General features: G+C 38.9%; 2 protein-coding genes across 7 annotated transcripts in view; one reads left to right on the forward strand and one right to left on the reverse strand.

The window, feature by feature from the left end:
* The window catches only part of LOC139454177 (probable phospholipid-transporting ATPase IIB), a 60,267-nt gene extending 58,972 nt beyond the window's left edge, over positions 1-1,295 (forward strand). For all 6 annotated transcript variants that reach the window (XM_071235729.1, XM_071235731.1, XM_071235732.1 and 3 more), the window contains one exon: positions 516-1,295. In XM_071235729.1, coding sequence (XP_071091830.1) covers positions 516-652 — 137 coding nt within the window. In that variant the 3' untranslated portion in view covers positions 653-1,295. The remainder of the gene's footprint in view (positions 1-515) is intronic.
* A 105-nt stretch (positions 1,296-1,400) lies between these two features.
* LOC139454180 (uncharacterized) lies at positions 1,401-11,544 on the reverse strand. Its single transcript, XM_071235736.1, has 4 exons — positions 11,468-11,544; positions 9,215-9,260; positions 2,973-3,015; positions 1,401-2,559 (listed from the first exon to the last, which is right to left on the reverse strand). The coding sequence occupies exon 4, from the start codon at positions 2,552-2,554 to the stop codon at positions 1,967-1,969; it is 588 nt and encodes a 195-aa protein (XP_071091837.1). The 5' UTR covers positions 2,555-2,559; positions 2,973-3,015; positions 9,215-9,260; positions 11,468-11,544; the 3' UTR covers positions 1,401-1,966.
* Positions 11,545-20,243: the final 8,699 nt, after the last annotated feature.

Below are 20,243 nucleotides of genomic sequence, written 5' to 3' on the forward strand. Positions count from 1 at the left end.
CTGGTCCTTATGCAGAGGGGCCTAGGGATGGTGGATCTTTAAGACAGATAAAGGAGATCATATTACCAAGGAAAAAACACTTTGTAACAAAGTATATTGACTTTTGGTACCGAAGAATACAGACAATTGTTGAGAAAAGCTAAATATTAATATATCCTTGGGTGAGATTTTCTAATTCTCTCCTGGGATATTGAGAGCGTAAATGTGTTGGGTGTGATTCAAATGTGCATGGTTGAGGGTTCAGAAATATGATATATCAAATTTAGAAATTATTTATTTACTTGACAAAACAGTTTGACTCAGGTTCTCTATGTAGAGGTACTCAGTTTCTCAAAACTGGTATTCAGTGGGCATTTCCTTTTGCAGGTCTAAGTACAAACATGATGGGGGGAAAAATAATGTCTTGGCCCTTTGATTTCTCATAAATTCAGTATTTTTTTAAGCTTTTCATAACATGACAAAATTTCCCTTTTCTACCACATCATCCCTGTTCCTAATAAGTGAGTGAATTGCAGATGCTAAGTTCCTGCAGACATGGGACTTCGTGTGGAAGGTGCTGGTCATAACCTCAGTCAGCTGCATCCCCCTGTATGTGTTGAAGTATCTACGGAAGAAGTTCTCCCCACCCGTGTACTCCAAACTGACACCATGAGCAGCTGGAAAGAGGGATCTAGATCTGCCCGCACCTGCCAGACGACCACATGGAAAGCTACACAATCATTTACAAGCATTACTGTCAAGTGTCTGGGATGTGTTTTGACGGATAGTGACATGAAAAACAAATAATTTAAACTTGGCTCATATGAACAAAATGACCTGAATATGTGGAATTACTTGAGGACATTCCACTCACTGTGTGATGGAGAAAAAAAACCTGTCCATGAGAATAACTTGAACTACTATAAACATTAACATTTCTATTATTTTTTTTGTCAAGTTATTTAATGTTTAAGAGAATGATGTACATCTCAGATTCAAGAATCCTATATAGTGTTTTCCCAGTCTATTCCAAGTCATAGCCTCACAAGCATTAAAACATGTTATTGTGAGGCCACCAGCATGGATATTTAATATCATCAGTGAAAAAAGCATAGACACATGTCTACTGACAAGTATGGTCATGGCTCCAAGATGACTGATGAGCCCTGGAAATGTCTGTACAGTTTTAACAATTTATGTACTGATAGTACTACATATGTAAATATTTTCCACGCTTATTTATTCACATATGATCGAGGGCAAAAATGTAAATATGCATTTCTTGTGCTGCATGTAAATAAAATATGTTTCATACATCTTTGTGTTTGTCTTCAGTTGTTTGAATTCAGAGGAACCAGGATAGCAACAGTTGATGTTGCTTCACCTTTCAGAATGAACTTAAAAGCTCAAAGACTCCACAAAAAGCTTCATTTGTTTATTTGATCAAAGATACTTTTCACAATATGACTGTTATAAATTATAAAGTACAGAATATGGGATTCTCACAAAAAGCTTTTCGAAATAATCGTCTAGTAAAGTAAAAATAAAGTGGTAAACTAAATTTCCTAAAAACTTCAGATCTTTCTGGTAAAACAAAACAGTAGAAAAATATATATACATCCCCTACTACTTAGCCTGGCTTGTAGGCACCAGGATGGATATATAAATTATGCAACAGAATGGAACAAGCTCACGTTTTTTGTACCCCAATTAACACAGCATTGCTGTTGCCTTGACTGAAACTGGCTTTAGAGTAGAGGAAATCACCAAGTGATTTAAAACACAGTCCATCTGCATAACACCCTTCAAGCATTGTAACAAGTGCTGCTGCATAAAACTGTCTGTGTTTGGGAAAAGAACGCCTGGCCAAAAGTGGCCTTGTTTATACATAAAACTCCGATGCATTCTGCACGTCTAAGTTTGTCATGACTCGCTATAAAGATTTGAGTCCTATTGAAAACCGTCGTCGTGAGTGCCCCCATCCCGACTAAAACGGCGGTTGAGACTGATACGAAGCACCAGGGTAGGTTGGGTTTGTTCCCAACTGACTTGGGTAACCCATGGGCGACACAGAGTACCCCCGAGGCTGGATCTGGCTGGCCACGATGGGCGTGCTCGTGTAGGCGCTGCTTGGGTAGATGGCGCTGGTGACTGGAAGTGCAGACGCTGCGTAGCTGGGCACTGTAGTGGCTCCAAGTTGGCTGCCCCCGAGGTATGTTGGCATCGGGTACTGGGTGGGGTAGCCTGCAGGCGTGGTTGAGGGGAGAGACTGAAGTGATGGGTAGCCTACGGTGTGAAACGCCCCTGTCCCGACAGTGGCCGATGGGTAGCCTGTGGCAGATAGAGTGGAGTAGCCTGTTGGTGGAGTGTAGTAGGCCGGATTGGCTGCCATTGCATAGGCCTGAGTGACAGACTGGTAGCGCTGGGTCTGGGCCCCGGGAGGCAGGCCAGGTTGTGACGGGGGGTAGGGGCTTGTCGTGAACCCCCCAGCGGTGTAGAGACCAGGCTTGTCACTGGAGGAGGGGAAGCTGCTACCTGGAGGTATACTTCCAGTGTGACTGTGGTGGTAGTTCATTGCTCCTGTCGACAAACATAACACAATCAAGTAGGAGATAGAAGAAATAGGATAAAGGGATAGGCTTCAGATTACTATAGCAGTTGCATTTGCTTCAACATTCACTTCAGATCTATTGACATCTTTTGGGCACTTTTGGTATTCACTTCCTAAACCTAATTAAGTGTTAAAGGCCATTTTGAACAGTATTCCAGTAATATCATGACTTGTCAACTTAATGTGGGAGGAAAGTAAAAAGAGTTCCAGGTATTAGGTATTAGGTGTTTACCATTTCGACGAAACCCTCGAGCACACCTATGGTGCTGACAGACCTAGAAACAACCGGGGGAACCAGGATTCGAACCTACGAACATAGCTTTCTGGCTTCCCCAAGAGACAACTCAGCACTGCAAATTGTGGCGCCTCTGACGCCTCTTACCTGCTCTTGTTGGTCTGAAACTGTGTGTACTTGGATTTCTTATCTGTAAAAGAGATACCATAATGTAGCATTAATCTACAGTATGACAAATTTATGTCAAGTCACATCTTTTCACTTTTCTCCCCCAAAATAAGGTACTGAGGGCAGTTTTATCTTTTGTGATGGCACAAAGGATTTTAGAAGAATTGAATCTTTTCTCCTTGCAGATGGTAATCATCTCTACAACTGATGGAATATCAATGATTAGATACAACATCTCATCACATGAAATAGTAGTGGGGTGAAATACAAGTTAGGAGTTAACTTGTCCATGAGCAGAAGACAAATAATCTACTTGCTTCATATATCTGCACAGACCAGCAAAAATACATAGACCAAATGCATGCTAAACAGTTGTCCTTAAAATAAACAATTACAATCCAAAACATGCATATTTCATGAGCTTCATAAGTGATATTCCACATTCATCACGTTCATGCTAATTACATGAAATGTAGGTCAACTGCAACAGCTGTGGCTAGCTGCCACAAACGTTGTCTACTGCTAGGTAATACTAAAACACCAAATCGCCAACTACAGGCAAACATGCAACTGATAATGTAGTGCCCAATATTTGTACTACCTACAACAAAGTATTACTATACAGACAGCCAGTATTTCCCATGCCTGACATGTGTATGACTGACTGGAGTTCTGCATCCACCATGTTGTGTGCAAGCAAGCCACCGCAATGCTCCCTGCGACTTAGGGCCCTAACACACTGTCAGGGAATGCTTGTTACCACACACAAACAGTATAAGTTCATCAATGACTGAATGTGTGTATTCATTGATATCCATAAACTGATAATCAATTTCTATTTTGCACAAAAATGGGATGTTTAAACATTGTCAACAATTTTCCCAAAATGCTCAAAGCAATCATAGTTTCAGCTGGAAACATTCTAGGTCATTTACAAAACAAAATGAAGCTAAGAAGACAGACATCAACTTTTCTTGAAACTGTCATTGGGAAATGATGTTAGGAATCATGACCCATAACCATAAACCATAAGTTCACAATTTGACTGTGGTACTTGACAAACATTGCACAGTGACAAGGGATTTACAAGATGAAAAATCCTACATCTTCCACACATCTAAAATATTATTACGCCACTCAGATACATATACTTTGAGCAAATGTTTAGGGATGAAAGCTGCTATTTGATAATTTGGCACACATAAAATTAATTTGCATAGTCATTTAAAAAATACCACATTCTTCATGATCTTCTAGCACTAGCACGTATAGATGTTTCATTTTTAACAACAGCCTATTTCACTAACTTCGCACAGAATTTATATTTCTTACATCATAATTGAAATAGAACCTGCAATGCCAAAGATGCTCAAGAATGAACACTGTACTGGGCATAAAAATGTTTCAAAAAGCCCTTAGTTCACATGGGGTTTGAGGGATAAATTCTAATATCCCAAGCATCACATAGAAGGAATTGCATAATAGTTTCATCTTTGTTTTGTTCAAATGATGTCATGAAGGTTTATCCACAAAAACTTAGGCAAATTGTTTTGCAGCAACAAGCATCAGCCTGTGACCTTTGGAAAATGGACCAACTTGAGGAATGTGTATACAATGGGCTCAACACCAAAAGCCACCCATAAAGATATGAGTATTATACTAGGGAAGGTCCCTCTTCCTATGCCATCTTAAAAAGATAGCATAAGCGTAGCAGCCTTGAAGATAACCCCACAAATGATCATGACAATCTACGATATGGTGATGACCAACAGACCAATAACTGTCATATTGCTAGTTCAGTATGCATTTTTCAGGAGAGAGAGCATTCCATTATCACCAACTTTGGCAATGGAAAAAGTAGCGGCTTGTTGGGTTCCATAGCTCCTGACATCCAATGAAAAATGCACCAGACACAACAATGTCTTGTGATTAACTAGCTTGGTTTGAAGCTGATCCACAATGGCTCTTGCTTTGTGACTATGGATGATACCTGGAGTCAGCACTCCCAGCCTGAGCCAAACGACACTGAAAACAGTTGAAGCATTAGACATCAACACCACCATAGAAGGCAAAGACTGACTGTCCCATCAGGTAGAAAGGTTGTGGTCTCCTTGTCCTGGGATGCTGAAGGTGTCTTCATGGTAGAGTATCTTCAAACAGACTTGACAAATTAAGACTAAGATATGGCAGACTGAGAAAGATGTGCTCTTCCAAAGAGAACAAACCAGACAAAGAACAGCACAAATCATTCATGGCCAAGGCATCTTCCCGAGGCAACTGACCATAAAGTCCAATTTCCACCTTTGACGAACTAGGCTCAAATTATATATAGTTATGTTTTGGCTTGACTAATGATTCTTTGCATAGTCCCATCAAAATTGTGAAACAAAATCAACATCCAGTTTGTAAACTGCCGTGCAGATTTTGCAGGATTTGCAAAAACAGGTACCTTCAACAGATTATTTCCAAACCTGTTTTTATCAATGTAGATCTTGTTTATAGAACGGATCGTCTTCACTGGTTGCCACCATTTTGCTTCAAACAAATGCAAGTGATATGAAGTTGAATCTGATTGGTCACTCGAGCCCAGCCTAGTTCAGCATGGGTGGAAACTTGAGTTTGAGTATTTAGCTCACACCATATTTTCTATAAGACTTCCATCTTTTCACAAACATGAAGAAAGTTTATCCAGAACCCATTTTCACTCAAAACAATGAAGTCATAGCTTCTCTGCCAGTGTGGCGAACATGTTGGGCAGCCAAAAGAAGGATGTCTATGAAAATGGGATCATGTTCCCCCAAACATCATTGGCAAAGATCTATCATTGTAGAAAGAGATCATGTTGAAAAACATATCGTGTTAATGTCTTTAGGTTAAGTCTTTCTATGCAAAGCTCATAACTTTTCAATCAACTCTCGTAAATGAAATACTATCTTCTGCAAGAGCTTTATAACTGCAAATGAATATGTGAGTAAAAGCTTAAAAGGAGTCCGACCTTGCTCAATGTTTTGACTTATAAATGTCACGGACATTTGATGTTAAGCTATGTCTGTTGCTTAACCTGTGCACTCATTATTCCAACTGACAATACAATTGAGTCTGGACCAGACAATGCAGTGATTTGATTTGGTTAGTCTGTTGGTTTGTTTAATGCCGCACTCTAGCATTTTCTAGCTGTATGACAGCGGTCTGTAAATAATCGAGTATGGACCTGACAATCCAGTCATTGATACCATGACCATCGATCCACGCAATTGGGATACAATGACATGCATCAACCAAGGTAGCGAGCCTGACCACCCGATCCTGTTAGTCGCCTCTTACGACAATCATAGAAAATTATTGTTTCCATTATGTTTCCAAAGCTAGAAATAATCTTTTCAAAAGGAAACATTCAGCAGACAATAGATAGTATTTTCAATTCTATGGATGAAAAATCCAATCTAGCCAAAATATGTTACATAACAGACACACTTGAGTACGTCAAAATGAAAGTAGAAATAAGGTTGTGCAGCTCAGTTTTTCTAAATTTGAAAATCAAGACAGTTTATGTCAAGGTAAACCTAACCATTGTTTTAATAAAACAGACAACACCACAGTAGAAAAAGCTGTCTGGAAGCCTGGGACAAGTGAAGATCTTTAACATGTTTAAGGACAGGTAGTTAACACTACACACAGTTAGAGGTTTTACCAGTACTGAGTTAAATTGCTTACCGATACCGAGGCAAAAGAAAACATCATTCATTCAATAATCACAACTCAAACCATAATAACCTAAGAATCAACTCACCTCAGCATGAGGGTTGATGTAATATTATCTCAACAGGCAAGTTCATACCACAACTATCATATTATTCTAGCATCTGTCACGAATGTATTGTCACTGCACATTTCCAGTGCTGTTGCATGATTGTATATGATATTTGGAATACGCCAATGATGACATGACTAAGAATTTTACCCTGTTGCTTCTTAATGTACAGTGTTTGTTGTTTTGAACCACTTAGCAATATTCCAGCTTTATGATGGCAGTCTATAAATAATCGAGTCTGGACCAGACAATCCAGTCAAGGATATCATGAGCATAGATCTAAGCAGTTGGGATACGATGACACACATCAACCAAGTCAGCGAGTCTGACCACCCGATCCCGTTAGTCGCCTCTTACGACAATCATAGGCACCTTTTGGGGCAAGCATTAGTGTTTGAAGACCTATTCTACCCCGGATCTTCATGGGTCAGATATTAATGAACTCAGGGACCAGTTGGTTGTACATTTATCAAACTAATCGACCAGACAATCTAGTGATCGACATCATGAGCATCCATCTACGCAGTTGCAATACGATGACATTCATCAACCAAACCATTGAGTCTGACAACCTGATCCTATTAGCCAACTGTTACAACAAGCATAGTTGCCCTTTAGGGCAAGAATGGTTTGCTGAAGACCTGGTAACATATCTTCACAGATCTAATGTATAGATATTAGATAGATATAGTTGTTTGCACCTGTGCTATTGTGTTTTTAGTTTCTGTTCATATATTTACATATTAAAGCTAACTTCTATACCAACACTCTTGAAAAATGAATATTTTGTTAAAAAGTTTTAATAAGATCTGTACAAATCTGCTAGGAACATGGCATATTCAAACAATCGTCTACTATGGTTTTGGTAATTGGAAATCCTCCTTACCTACAATGCCACATGCACATTCATTCACATTGGGCACCAGAGCATTGTGTGCATGTGTCAAGCATGAACAAGAGGAAAAACACCAGTTTGTTCTCACACAGATGTGCAACTAACTTACACTCTGTGTTTCAGGGATAAACTATTCTTTTTCTTGTTTATTCTCTTTTCATGTCAAATCAAACATTCAGTTTCATCACTCAAAAAAAAACCTTATCAAGTTGGTGAACTGTTTCTAAATTCATGTCCGCATTATCCAAAGTAATTCCTTGGGACGGACATGGTGTGTTCGGGACTCTCCGTCCATGTTTACATCGGTTTTGGTTCCAAATCTTTAACAAAAATGAAGAGAATACCCAAATTTCATGAACTTCAGAAATGTACCATAAACTTGAGCAAGATTAAGCACCACGTGAGAAGCAGCCTGCTGCATGCTAGGTATATACTAGATGAATAATACACAAATAATAACTAAGTAACTGTTTGGGTGTTTTCTTCTCTTTCTGGAGTATCATTATTTTCTCATTTCTGTCTGATACTACAACTTCAGACAAGTGTTGATTAAATTTCCTGTTTTGCTGCAACAATTTGATAAAATGTACCCTTTTCTGAAACACTAACTGTAATCAGATTCACATCATTTAATGGTGACATGTGGACTAGTGGACAAAAACTGTTAGATTCTATCGCCGTATTAATCAATAAACACCTGATTCAAAGTATGAAACTATCAATAATGTCACAAACAGATGTGTTCACAATAAAATGGTGACAAAAAGACAATGAACAGTCTATCAATGACATTAACCATAACACATGCTGATGCTGTATCAACCAACAATCTTGTCACTGTCATACCAATATTGAAAATCAAAACAAATAAGACAAATTTATTTCAGCATCAACTGTCTTTGTAACAAAATCAAATATTTGCCCAATAAAAAATAATCACCTACATACACTGTAAGTCCACATGCACGAACATCACTCCTTCCTAGTAAATTCAGTCTATGCTGCACAGTATCATGGTTAACAATGAATCATTGTGTTAAGTTAAGAAAGTGAAGCAGCATTTATTCATAAGATGCGGCATATCGTAGTAAGTCTTCAAAAGGCATACATGTCCTATCATTTGAATGACAAGTGTTCCTTACGTTCACAAACATGAAACAGGAGATAATGCTATGGATGTCAGTCAGAAATTATTGGAGCGAACTGTTCCGTTTAGATAGGTGTACCTTGCACGGTAGATGTTTTGAATACTTTGACATCATGAAACAGATAATCAGATTCAGATATAAAACAGTTTCAGCAATATGAGTAACCGGCTCAAGATTTTCCAAACTGCGCTATTCCTATAAATACTAAAGTTAATGTGACTGATAACGTCAGCTGGTGACCTGAGACAACCAGTTTGGGACAACTAGTTTGGGTCAACTAGTTTGTTACTAAGGTGTAATATTTTGCATTTGTAATTGTGAATTCAACGATAATGGAAAAACTGAAGAAGTACCATGAAGCACTCACCTCAGTTTGCTCACATTGGTGTTATACCAATATGAAAGTCACAAACCTGAAACACAAAACAGAGCAGTTAAACATGTTGAACATGCATCATCTTAATGTCTTATAATTGTACAATAGGGATAAGACTTGTTGGAAGTTGTCACAAATTCAAATTTTCCTGCTCAGTTCCTCAAAACAACCGACAAAATTAATCAGCATCAATTGGTATTTTGATGTTTATCAATTATCAGTCTACTGACAATGTTTAATGTGATAAATAAACCAAAACGATTAATGTAGATAAATTGAAAGAAAAAGGTCCTCATACATGTCATAACCCATATTTTAACATATATAGGTTACCAGATTCAAATAACACAGCAATCCAAGAACTTTGTTCACGGCAACCAATATCTGTAAGATTTCTTTACAAAACTACCTTCAGCTCATATCTGACACCGCAAAGATTTTTTTCCAGTCTGCTCAGAGAATGACAACCATCTTTAATTTTGTGGGCATGAACAAAATCGATATGTATATTAATGTATGCAGGGTGCTAATAATACTGTTGCATGTATGTCATAATCTCATATAACATAACTATACACTTTAGAAAGGGGGCCATAAATGGTCACTGTAGAGAAATGCTGGATGCTTGTTCAAATTCAAATACACACGACAACAATTAATAAGTATACAGTGCAGTTTTCATGTCGATTGCCAATTCTAAGGATCTCAAATTTTGAGACAAAACCACAAGGTTCTAAAAGCACGCCCTCAAAAATTTATATAGATGGAAGAAACACGCTATATGTAAATATATGCGGGCGGAGGTCTTTCCCCCTTTTCTTTCAGTAAAAGGCTAAGGCTTCTGACGCTAGTTCCAAGAAATGTATTTGGCCTAGTATGTATTTGCTAAAAAGAGCTGACTAAGCCTTGCATGTTCCGATTGTAATCAAATGAAAACCAGTACACATACTGGGTAGACTACAGTTTACAAAACTGCTTTATGTTTACAATCACAATATTCAAAACATTTATAATTTCTTGATTGACAAATTTATAACATGTACAAAGAAGGTGTATGCATAATGTACATATAATGTACATGACAATAAAGATGACAAATTTGCAACAAGGTGAAAATTAGCATGAAGAGGGGCATAAACCAACATGATATAAGATCAGCCTAAAATGCTTATTTCAAGCCCTTGCATCTGAACCAATTCAAAGTAATTTTTCATGTTTATGGGATCATTTTTTTTATTTACATAAGTTAACTAGTGTCTAGTGCATGACCACACGACTTTATACCAACTGAGAAAATATCCTATTTAGTTCATTTAATGATCTAACATGATCTAAGCCATCAAACCTTGGGATTAACTGTGTAGCAATATTCCATTTGGCAACAATAGTACACATTAATTTTTTCATAGAAAATATTTGTTAACTGATTGAAAATATTGGGTAACTTTCATATAAACAAGCTACAGCTTGTCAGTTTGCAATGTGATAAAAGGTAAAAAAAAGAGCATGTAAGTCAGTCATATTACAATGAACGTTTCGTTCAAACTATGCTAAAGATGATAGTGAAAATAATCCCGATGAATGTTAGGCCTACTGGTATTACATAATATTCCTGTGCAACACGTACGCCATGAAATCCGAACTCCGTTTGTCCTTCCATCCAAAACACATTTGACCAATCACATAAAATGATATTTAAAAGCCATTGGAGCACCAATTGGAATGGTTCCAAATTAGAAAATCAAACTGATTCCATAGATATCGATAGAATTAACTGTGTGCTAACTGAAGACAAAATGTAGGTCAATGTTGCAAGATCGCAAATTCCGATTCCATCTCTTGGCGAAGCTTTCACCGACATTTTGCACGTGACTGAAAATGACTGATGACAGCGCTCCGGCCCAGAAAGTAGACCTATGCTTTATAAAGTTACCAGTTAAAAAGCCGCCATGTGGTTAACTAACATATTTCAAACCAAGTAACACAATTCCCACCCGCTTTTTAACGCTTCCTGGCCCTCCACGATATTCCGGCACAAGTAACGAGGTGTTAAACACTGGATGCTAGGTCTATGTCTTAGAAAAGAACACAAGAGATTCGTCGATGCCGATTCGAAATAGCAACATGGCGAATTGCAATCGGTGAAATAGCAATAAGGAATCTGAATAAGCGGTAGTAATTTATTTCCACGATCACGTAAAGTAGGCCTGGTAAACCTGAACTAGCCGTCTCGGGTTTACTCACATGAGAATGGTGAATCTTGTAGCCCCTCTGTTCTCGGACCCGCAAACAACAATGGCTGCTCGTTCACGCACTGCTCTGCACAGATTGGTTAGAACGATTTCGATTGGTTGAAATTTATTCAGAGCATCCATTGGTACAATTTGTATGACAAGGCACAAAAATATCTGTGTCATTTTAAATTAACAAACGTTAATTGACATTATACATGCCAGATATATCAAGAATTCAGGTTTATGACAAACACCTCGCAATTTAATAAGAATGTAACAAGTTTGATTTTGATAAGTATTTTAATGCCGCGATATCAACGGAGGAATTTATGTAGAAATATGACACCCATTAGGCCTATATGGTGTAGGTGAAGGCCGGGTACATGTTTTGAATATTTCTTAGGGTGTTACTTACCTACCTGAATGTAGACCCCATCATAAATGCACCTGTTAAAATAAACCAGGTGATTTGTAAATTTGTTATTTTTGTATCTAGAAAAAGGCAACTGAAATATTTTAAACATTTACACACGGTTTAATACAATGTTATACATTTCTAAACATATTAATGGATAAAATAGTGATAACTGATTGACATATATAAAAATATAATATACATTCGATTTCCCACATGGGAACAACGTCTGAAGCCCATTTCTGATTTCCCAGCAAAAATACAAATAATTAAAGAGACATAAAACCATGCTCACCCACTTACTTTGGTCATAGGAATCAAGGTATATATGCTTATATAGGGGTATATAAGTATACCCCTAAAAACAACAAAAACAACTTTCTTTGACACCAACAAAAGGGTACCTGCTGAAACAAAAGAAGTTTCCGTCTCTTGACGCTTGTGTAAGGACACACTTGACTGAACATGCTAACGAACTTCCGATGGATGCAAATCGCCAGCCTGTGACACTTGGCCCCGGTATCTGCTGCACAAAGCAATTGTCCAGGTGTAAAACAGCTAGTCCTGGGGAGGAGGGATGTGTTGCGAGGGTGCTAATTGTTATAGGATTAAACCCTGTACTCATCCGTATTGAAAACAGTAGCAGTATCTTTTGGCATGATTACCCCAGTATAGAAGTAGATGCAACAATACAGGACGTGTACAGGGGAAACAGCCTATAGGATATTCCGCAGTAAACATGGTTAATAGTCCTCGTCTAGTTTTTAGGCGTTTCTGTAAATGTTTTGTGCAATGCGTCACAAACAGATAACATACTGTCTGACTCTTCATACTGTGCATACAGATTTAAGAAACTGTTGTTTTTTTCTGGAAATTAAAACAATACATTTTGAAATAAAAATGATAAAATATCGTCTGTGTTACCTACAGAGATGAGAGGAGAGGTCTGTCAGGAAAATAAACTGAATACAACACATGCCAAACAACAACTACTGTTCTTCAGACATTGATGATTGAAACGACTGTTTGGAATTAGCATCACATTAAATACAAGATCTATAACTTGGAATGCAAGTCACATGTGCGTATATTCCGTACGATGCATAAGTAATGAAAGCTAAATATAACTAAACATAATCCGCCTTATCGATATATGATGGAGCCGCCAGGGCGTACTTGCAGACACAGGTGCGTTTAGGTAAACACAAACCAAGGGTAACAATAGGTCGCATATCGTAGCCGAAAGGGAATGAATGGCTAAATATTTTGAACACTGAAAAGGTCCAGTTTAGTCAGCTGAAGTTTGTCTGTTGTCTCACAACAGCCCTACACATAGTCCTCATATACACAAGAGTCAGTGGCGAAACAGGTTTACCCGGCAACCATACATCCATGTTTTACACCGTATACGTCTGGAATCTGGAAGTTACAATGTTCAACAGTATTGTTATAAGTGTATTTACATAAACGACACATATATAGGTGTAATCAACTTAAAATATCACAATTACCACACGTGACCATTCCTGTAAAGGAGTTTTTGAGTTTTAACATTGTAGCCAGACTGGGACTAATGGGTAGATATGGCAGAACTGATAAAAGTATTTCAAACACCACTTGTCTTCTATTTGATATTGAATGATGTTGATCACTCTAACAATAAATTGTTACCCTTATTACACTGATAAACAGTTTCAATATATGGCACTATTTACAACGTCTTGACTTAGACAGGAACTTAGCGCCTGAGTGTGGAGCGTGTGTGCATGTGTGTGTGGAAGGAGTGTTCGGCCAAAGTTACTACTTAGTCATTTATTCAACACGTTGAAATCTTTTACTCATCGTAAAGATAATTTGTTATTCACTTCTAGAATCCATAGTTTCACCTTGCGTTTAAATATTTTCACCACATATAGGCTTTATTTGGAGAATCTGTTCTTAATAGAAATGAAGGCCGCCTAGCAACCAAGATTAAGTAGAACATATAACTATCCAGCCTTTATGTATTCAGATAGCGATTAGTTCCATAAATGTACAACCAACTGGTCACTGACTTCATTAATATCTGACCCATGAAGATCCGAGGCAGAATAGGTCTTCAGCAACCCATTCTTGCCTTAAAGGCGACTATGCTTGTCGTAAGAGACGACTAACGGGATCAGGTGGTCAGGCTCGCTGATGTGGTTGATGCATGTCATTGTATCCCAATTGCGTGGATCAGGGCTCATGATGTCAATCACTTGATTGACTGGTCCGGACTCGATTATTTACAGACCGCCGTCGTATAGCTAGAATATTGTTGAGTGCGGCGTTAAACATAACACAATCAAACATATTTAATATCTGATCCCATTACACACAGAAGCATTATATATAGCTATAGAGTTATCTCCCCTAGATGTGTGGTTTTGATGTCATGTTACACGCACGTTCAAGATTATTACATGATGTATATTATGTGTGACTCGTACTGTGCCGTACAGTCAGTGAGACACACACGAATATAATAATCTCCTTATTACCAATACATGTACCAAGCAGGGAAGACTTCGCGTGGCTAAAAGGATCGAAATTACGTAAAAATTGAAATACTATGACATCACTTATTAGTATGACGTCATTAAATATTACGCCATTAATGAGGCAATATTATAATGATGTGGAGCGAGTAATAGATTATTATACGAACATGTGTGGCATACTGATTTTACGAAACGAGCGTCAGAATTCTTGTATTTCCCGAGCGAGACATACATGTGAGAGTAATGATTTCTGTATTACCAATTATTTGGTAAATATTTTTAGCTTCCCATTAGAAATATGCACTGAACAACACTGCTGTCCTAGAAAACCACAATTTGTGAAATGACATCAACAATTTCAGCTATGCCGTCGTTTGTAGTGAGCCCTCACTCACGTCACAATAAGATTCGAATGACGTCAACATTGCAGTCTAGATTAGGTTCACAAAGCGTCTCCAGTCTCCCAGTAGTGTTCCTGTTACCATCTCCCAGTAGTGTTCCTGTCACTATCTCCCAGTAGTGTTCCTGTCAGCATCTTCAAATGGTGTTCCTGTCACCACCTCCCAGTAGTGTTCCTGTCACCATCTCCCAGTAGTGTTCCTGTCACCACCTCCCAGTAGTGTTCCTGTCACCATCTCCCAGTAGTGTTGGTGTCACCATCTCCCAGTACTGTTCCTGTCACCATCTTCAAATGGTGTTCCTGTCACCATCTCCCAGTAGTGTTCCTGTCACCACCTCCCAGTAGTGTTCCTGTTACCATCTCCCAGTAGTGTTCCTGTTACCATCTCCCAGTAGTGTTCCTGTTACCACCTCCCAGTAGTGTTCCTGTTACCATCTCCCAGTAGTGTTCCTGTCACCACCTCCCAGTAGTGTTCCTGTCACCACTTCCCAGTAGTGTTCCTGTCACCACCTCCCAGTAGTGTTCCTGTTACCATCTCCCAGTAGTGTTCCTGTCACCACCTCCCAGTAGTGTTCCTATCACCACTTCCCAGTAGTGTTCCTGTCACCATCTCCCAGTACTGTTCCTGTCACCACCTCCCAGTAGTGTTCCTATCACCATCTCCAAGTAGTGTTCCTGTTACCAGCTCCAAATGGTGTTCCTGTCACCATCTCACAGTAGCGTTCCTGTCACCATCTCCCAGTACTGTTCCTGTCACCACCTCCAAATGGTGTTCCTGTCACCACCTCCCAGTAGTGTTCCTGTTACCATCTCCCAGTAGTGTTCCTGTCACCACCTCCCAGTAGTGTTCCTGTCACCATCTCCCAGTAGTGTTCCTGTCACCACCTCCCAGTAGTGTTCCTGTCACCATCTCCCAGTAGTGTTCCTGTCACCACCTCACAGTAGTGTTGGTGTCACCATCTCACAGTAGTGTTGGTGTCACCATCTCACAGTAGCGTTCCTGTCACCACCTCACAGTAGTGTTCCTGATACCATCTCCCAGTAGTGTTCCTGTCACCATCTCACAGTAGTGTTCCTGTCACCATCTCACAGTAGCGTTCCTGTCACCATCTCCCAGTAGTGTTCCTGTCACCATCTCCCAGTAGTGATCCTGTCACCATCTCCCAGTAGCGTTCCTGTCACCATCTTGCAGTAGTGTTCCTGTCACCATCTCCCAGTAGTGTTCCTGTCACCATCTCCCAGTAGTGTTCCTGTCAACATCTCCCAGTAGTGTTCCTGTCACCACCTCCCAGTAGTGTTCCTGTCACCACCTCCCAGTAGTGTTCCTGTCACCACTTCCCAGTAGTGTTCCTGTCACCATCTCCCAGTAGTGTTCCTGTCACCACCTCCCAGTAGTGTTCCTGTCACCACCTCCAAATGGTGTTCCTGTTACTATCTCCCAGTGACAGGAATATACTGGGAGATAGCAACACTACTGGGGGATGGTGACAGTCGACACTACTGGGACATTATCATCAGCAACATTACTCTGACATGGGACACACTGTAAGTGACCAGGGTAAAGCTGTGTTTATGTGTACTTCATTTAGGGACCTACAGAAGCAGTGAGATGGTCTTGGCCACCAGATCCCCAGGTGAAAAGTGACATTAATAGTTTTGTCTGTTCTCACCCTCATGTAAACTTATAACTGAATCTGGCATCAATAACTATTAAACCTTAGGTGAGATAAAAACATCCATCTTGAGTGACTTGGGCCTAATGCATGTTTAAATGGTATTTAAGTAATTTTACATAATGTCAGCTCAACTTAAGTAATGCAGGATTTAGACATAAGCCACATTTTGTTTAACATGCTTTACATATATTTTACAGGACCATACAGGTGGGGAAAAGAAGCAATTGAAATTGTTTTATAGTTTTCTCCTCTTCTACAGGTCAGATGGAATAATTATTTTTTTTCAAATGGTTGAATGTGGGAGGCGAGCCTGCAACACAGCTGTTGCTTTAAGCAATGCAAACCTGACGAATCAAGTGGGAAAACTGGTGTGCATCTATGCAGCCTATCTGATTCAGGAAAAACAGCAAACTCTAGTTTGACTCCCATGTGTAATATACGTCAACTTCAGGGGGTCCTTGTTCAGAAATATATTTGGGGTGGTTGGAAGGGTGCAATATACTATCAGCTGATCATCAGGATAAAAAGAAAGAGCAAATTCAGAATTTATTTTTTCGATTTCAATATGAACAGTCAGCAGATCCATAACGATAGTGAAAAGAAAGTATAGCATTTCATTGGTTGAAACTCAGAAGCACAGGTTTCAACTGACAATTCTTCATCTGGTTTGTGAATTGCCATGCAGATTTCGGTTGATTGCAGGATTTGCAAAGCATGTGTACCGCCAACTCAGTGTCAACAGATATTTTCTATTCTGTTCATGTTTTTAATCTAGGTACTCACAGGATTTGATGCACATCTTGAAGTAAGAACCGTTCTGTGACAATATGATTTTGATTATCGATTAGACCTTCTTCACTGTGTGCTGCCATTTTGTTTGAGGGAAATGCAAGTGGTGTGAGAGGTGGAATCTGATTTGTCAATAGAAGGCACATAACTCTGGTGGCAATGGTGGAAACTGGACTTTGACAATCATTTAAATCCCTTGCCTCAAGAAGATGTCTCCCCCAAGCCCCAACCAACACACTTCATGCCTTATGCGGTAGGAGTGAGTGAATGCCACAACTGGCAATATTCAAGCTCCATCAAATCTGTCTGCAGATAATCAACTGAAAGAACAAGCAATGCTCTCTGCCATCTGGGTATTATAACATGTCAGCCATGTTACAGCCTGTCCACCATATTCCCATTTCAGTCAGCATGAGGAACTGACCCAAATATCCACAGAGCTGAAGTGATAAGACAAAGGCAGGATACAATAGTCAACATGGACATCCCCCTAGAATCCTCTGTCGACATATATATATCATCACACCAATGCTAATTATTCAACCATGAAAAAAATCCAAGCTTGGCTTTGAATCCATGTATACAAACACTCCCTATGGTGGACAGTTTGGCAATATTGCATTCCTTCAGGCACATCGAAAACACCTGAACTTTTGCTGTTGCATTAGTAAGGTCTGAAAAATGAAAATTAATTCATAATTTCACACAATTTATTCATCATCTTTGAAACACCAGGTACATGATGATTATATTCTTTGCGGTCTGCCAAAATTCCTAACTGTCCATTCCTCTGCTGTTGGAATGCCCAACCCAAAGAACATCAAATACTTTGTCCTAACTTCCCTTCCAGCCAGTTGTGTCTCGAGTACTGGTTGTGTCCCTGCTCATAATGCCGATTGTGTTGATATTTATAAAAGCATGCTTTCCTAACAGCTGCTTCAGAACCAATGGTGTAGTCATCCTTGAAGATATTTTTTCGTGCTATTTGCTGCATTTGTTTATGACGAGGTTTCGAAGTACATTCCACAAAGAGTCTGCCCTGTCTTCTCACAAAATAACAGCTTGAACACCGTAGTTTGACAGAGGATCGGACTTTGTATGTTCGACACTGCTGAATCAAGGGAAGACAAAATGGGTTTACTGATGAACCCTGCTGGCTCACAGTCACTGTTTTTGGTATCAGCAACTGCCGACAAGTGTTCATCAATGTTGAAGTATGTCTGGCAGCTATGTTCAGACTGGTACTTCTACAGAAAGCTGGGGTGAGATAAACCGATGACAGTCTGGAGATGACTTTTAGGACAGACATCATCCTCCTTCTATCAATCTGAAATAATATTGAAGGAAAGATGACATACGAATTGTTCACATGAAAAAACAAACATAATAGCTTGGCTCATTTATACCGTGTCGCCTTAGTCTTTTCCATTAGAGTGAATTAGAAATTATTGCCATTTTAAGGATATTCTAGCCATATTTAAAAATGGGCTTCGCACATTGTAGCCATGTTGGGAATCAAACCAGGTTCTTTGTGCCAAGTCAAAATGTAATTACTACCCCATTGCCCGTTTTTCACTGGACTAACCTATAGATGAGAAACAAGGCAGAAAGGTCAGTTTTGGCGCACTAGTATTGAGAACTCAAGCTAGAGTATGGATCCTACTTTCTAGCTGACACAACATTGCCAGGACCCCCAGTTTACACAGCTTATAGTTAGGTGTATGTTTACTAGCGTTTGGATTTCATTTGGGATTTTGTCATTGTTATCATTATAATAATTGGTGTCTTCTAGACAATCGATTATTGATTAGAACTGATTAGTAATATTTTCAGTACCTTTTCTCTGATTTGCTGGGGATAGTAATTGACTTCATAAATTAAAACAAAAAGATGTTTAAAGTTAATTAAACGAGATGTTTTACAGTTAGTATGTTAATGCTAAGTGTGTTTTCGTATGATGATGTACAGATGTATGGAATGGTTACATATTTGACATAAACATTGATATCAAATGACATATTTCTGAACAATCAGTCATGACACAGATATATAGCTACAGAGAGTGTCTACACGAGTTGCTGCGATCCAGTTTAAACACTAACTAATCCATAAGCTGAACATCAATCGACTCAAACTAAAAAGAAAATGGTTTGGATAATAAACTGTATGTTGTCATATATCAAATCAGGTTCATATACAGACAGAAATTAGGACACCGGGCTGAACCCATGTAAGTTGTTTACAGCAGTACACATTTGCCCAAAATACAGGGCCAACAAGCATACAATTTAAAAACACTATGACACGGATGTTGTGATGGTCTAATGCGCTGATCCAGTTGGTAAATACACATTTTTCTTGGCATTTTAAAAATATCATTTTGCAATTAGTCATCATGCATCACGAATTTAGGACACACGTTTGAAGGTTACAGACCATCGACGATATACCTAAGTAAACAGCACAACAATGGACCCTTGGAACATTATGATAGATAGTACGAAATGAGTCGCGGGTGAAGATGTGGATGTAAAACTGATGCAAGGACCACCTACATGAAATATTCAAGGTTTCACTTCGTAAATTTGATGTTATCGGCATGGACATGGAAGGGACATAACTCCTTATAACAGTATTAAGGGGAGGTAATACCAATACATGGTAATTGAACGATACGCTCGTACAATACCAATCTGAAGCCAAACAATAGTTTGGTCATTTGATAGAAATATTTTAGGATTGACTGTGGATATTTTTTCGGTTCATTGAGGTATGAATCGAAAAACCGATATGCAAACTGTATGAATCCGCGTAGACATTGTCGCGAGAGGTTGGCTTCCACCGTCTTTCCTTTACATGTTTAAGTTTTCTTTTAAAATTATATATGCATCTATAGATACGAACACGCTCAACTAAGCATACCGGTAAATGAAACTTGATTAAATGAGAGTAAAAATGGATAGAAAATGCCGAAGATGACTTGT

This window comes from Haliotis cracherodii, unplaced genomic scaffold (genome assembly GCF_022045235.1).
Source record: "Haliotis cracherodii isolate W230 unplaced genomic scaffold, xgHalCrac1.p SCAF_10, whole genome shotgun sequence".
Taxonomy (NCBI): domain Eukaryota; kingdom Metazoa; phylum Mollusca; class Gastropoda; order Lepetellida; family Haliotidae; genus Haliotis; species Haliotis cracherodii.

Bases quoted from the DNA above. Each gene is read 5' to 3' on its own strand.
- LOC139454180 (XM_071235736.1), bottom strand. From the start codon at position 2,554: ATGAACTACCACCACAGTCACACTGGAAGTATACCTCCAGGTAGCAGC.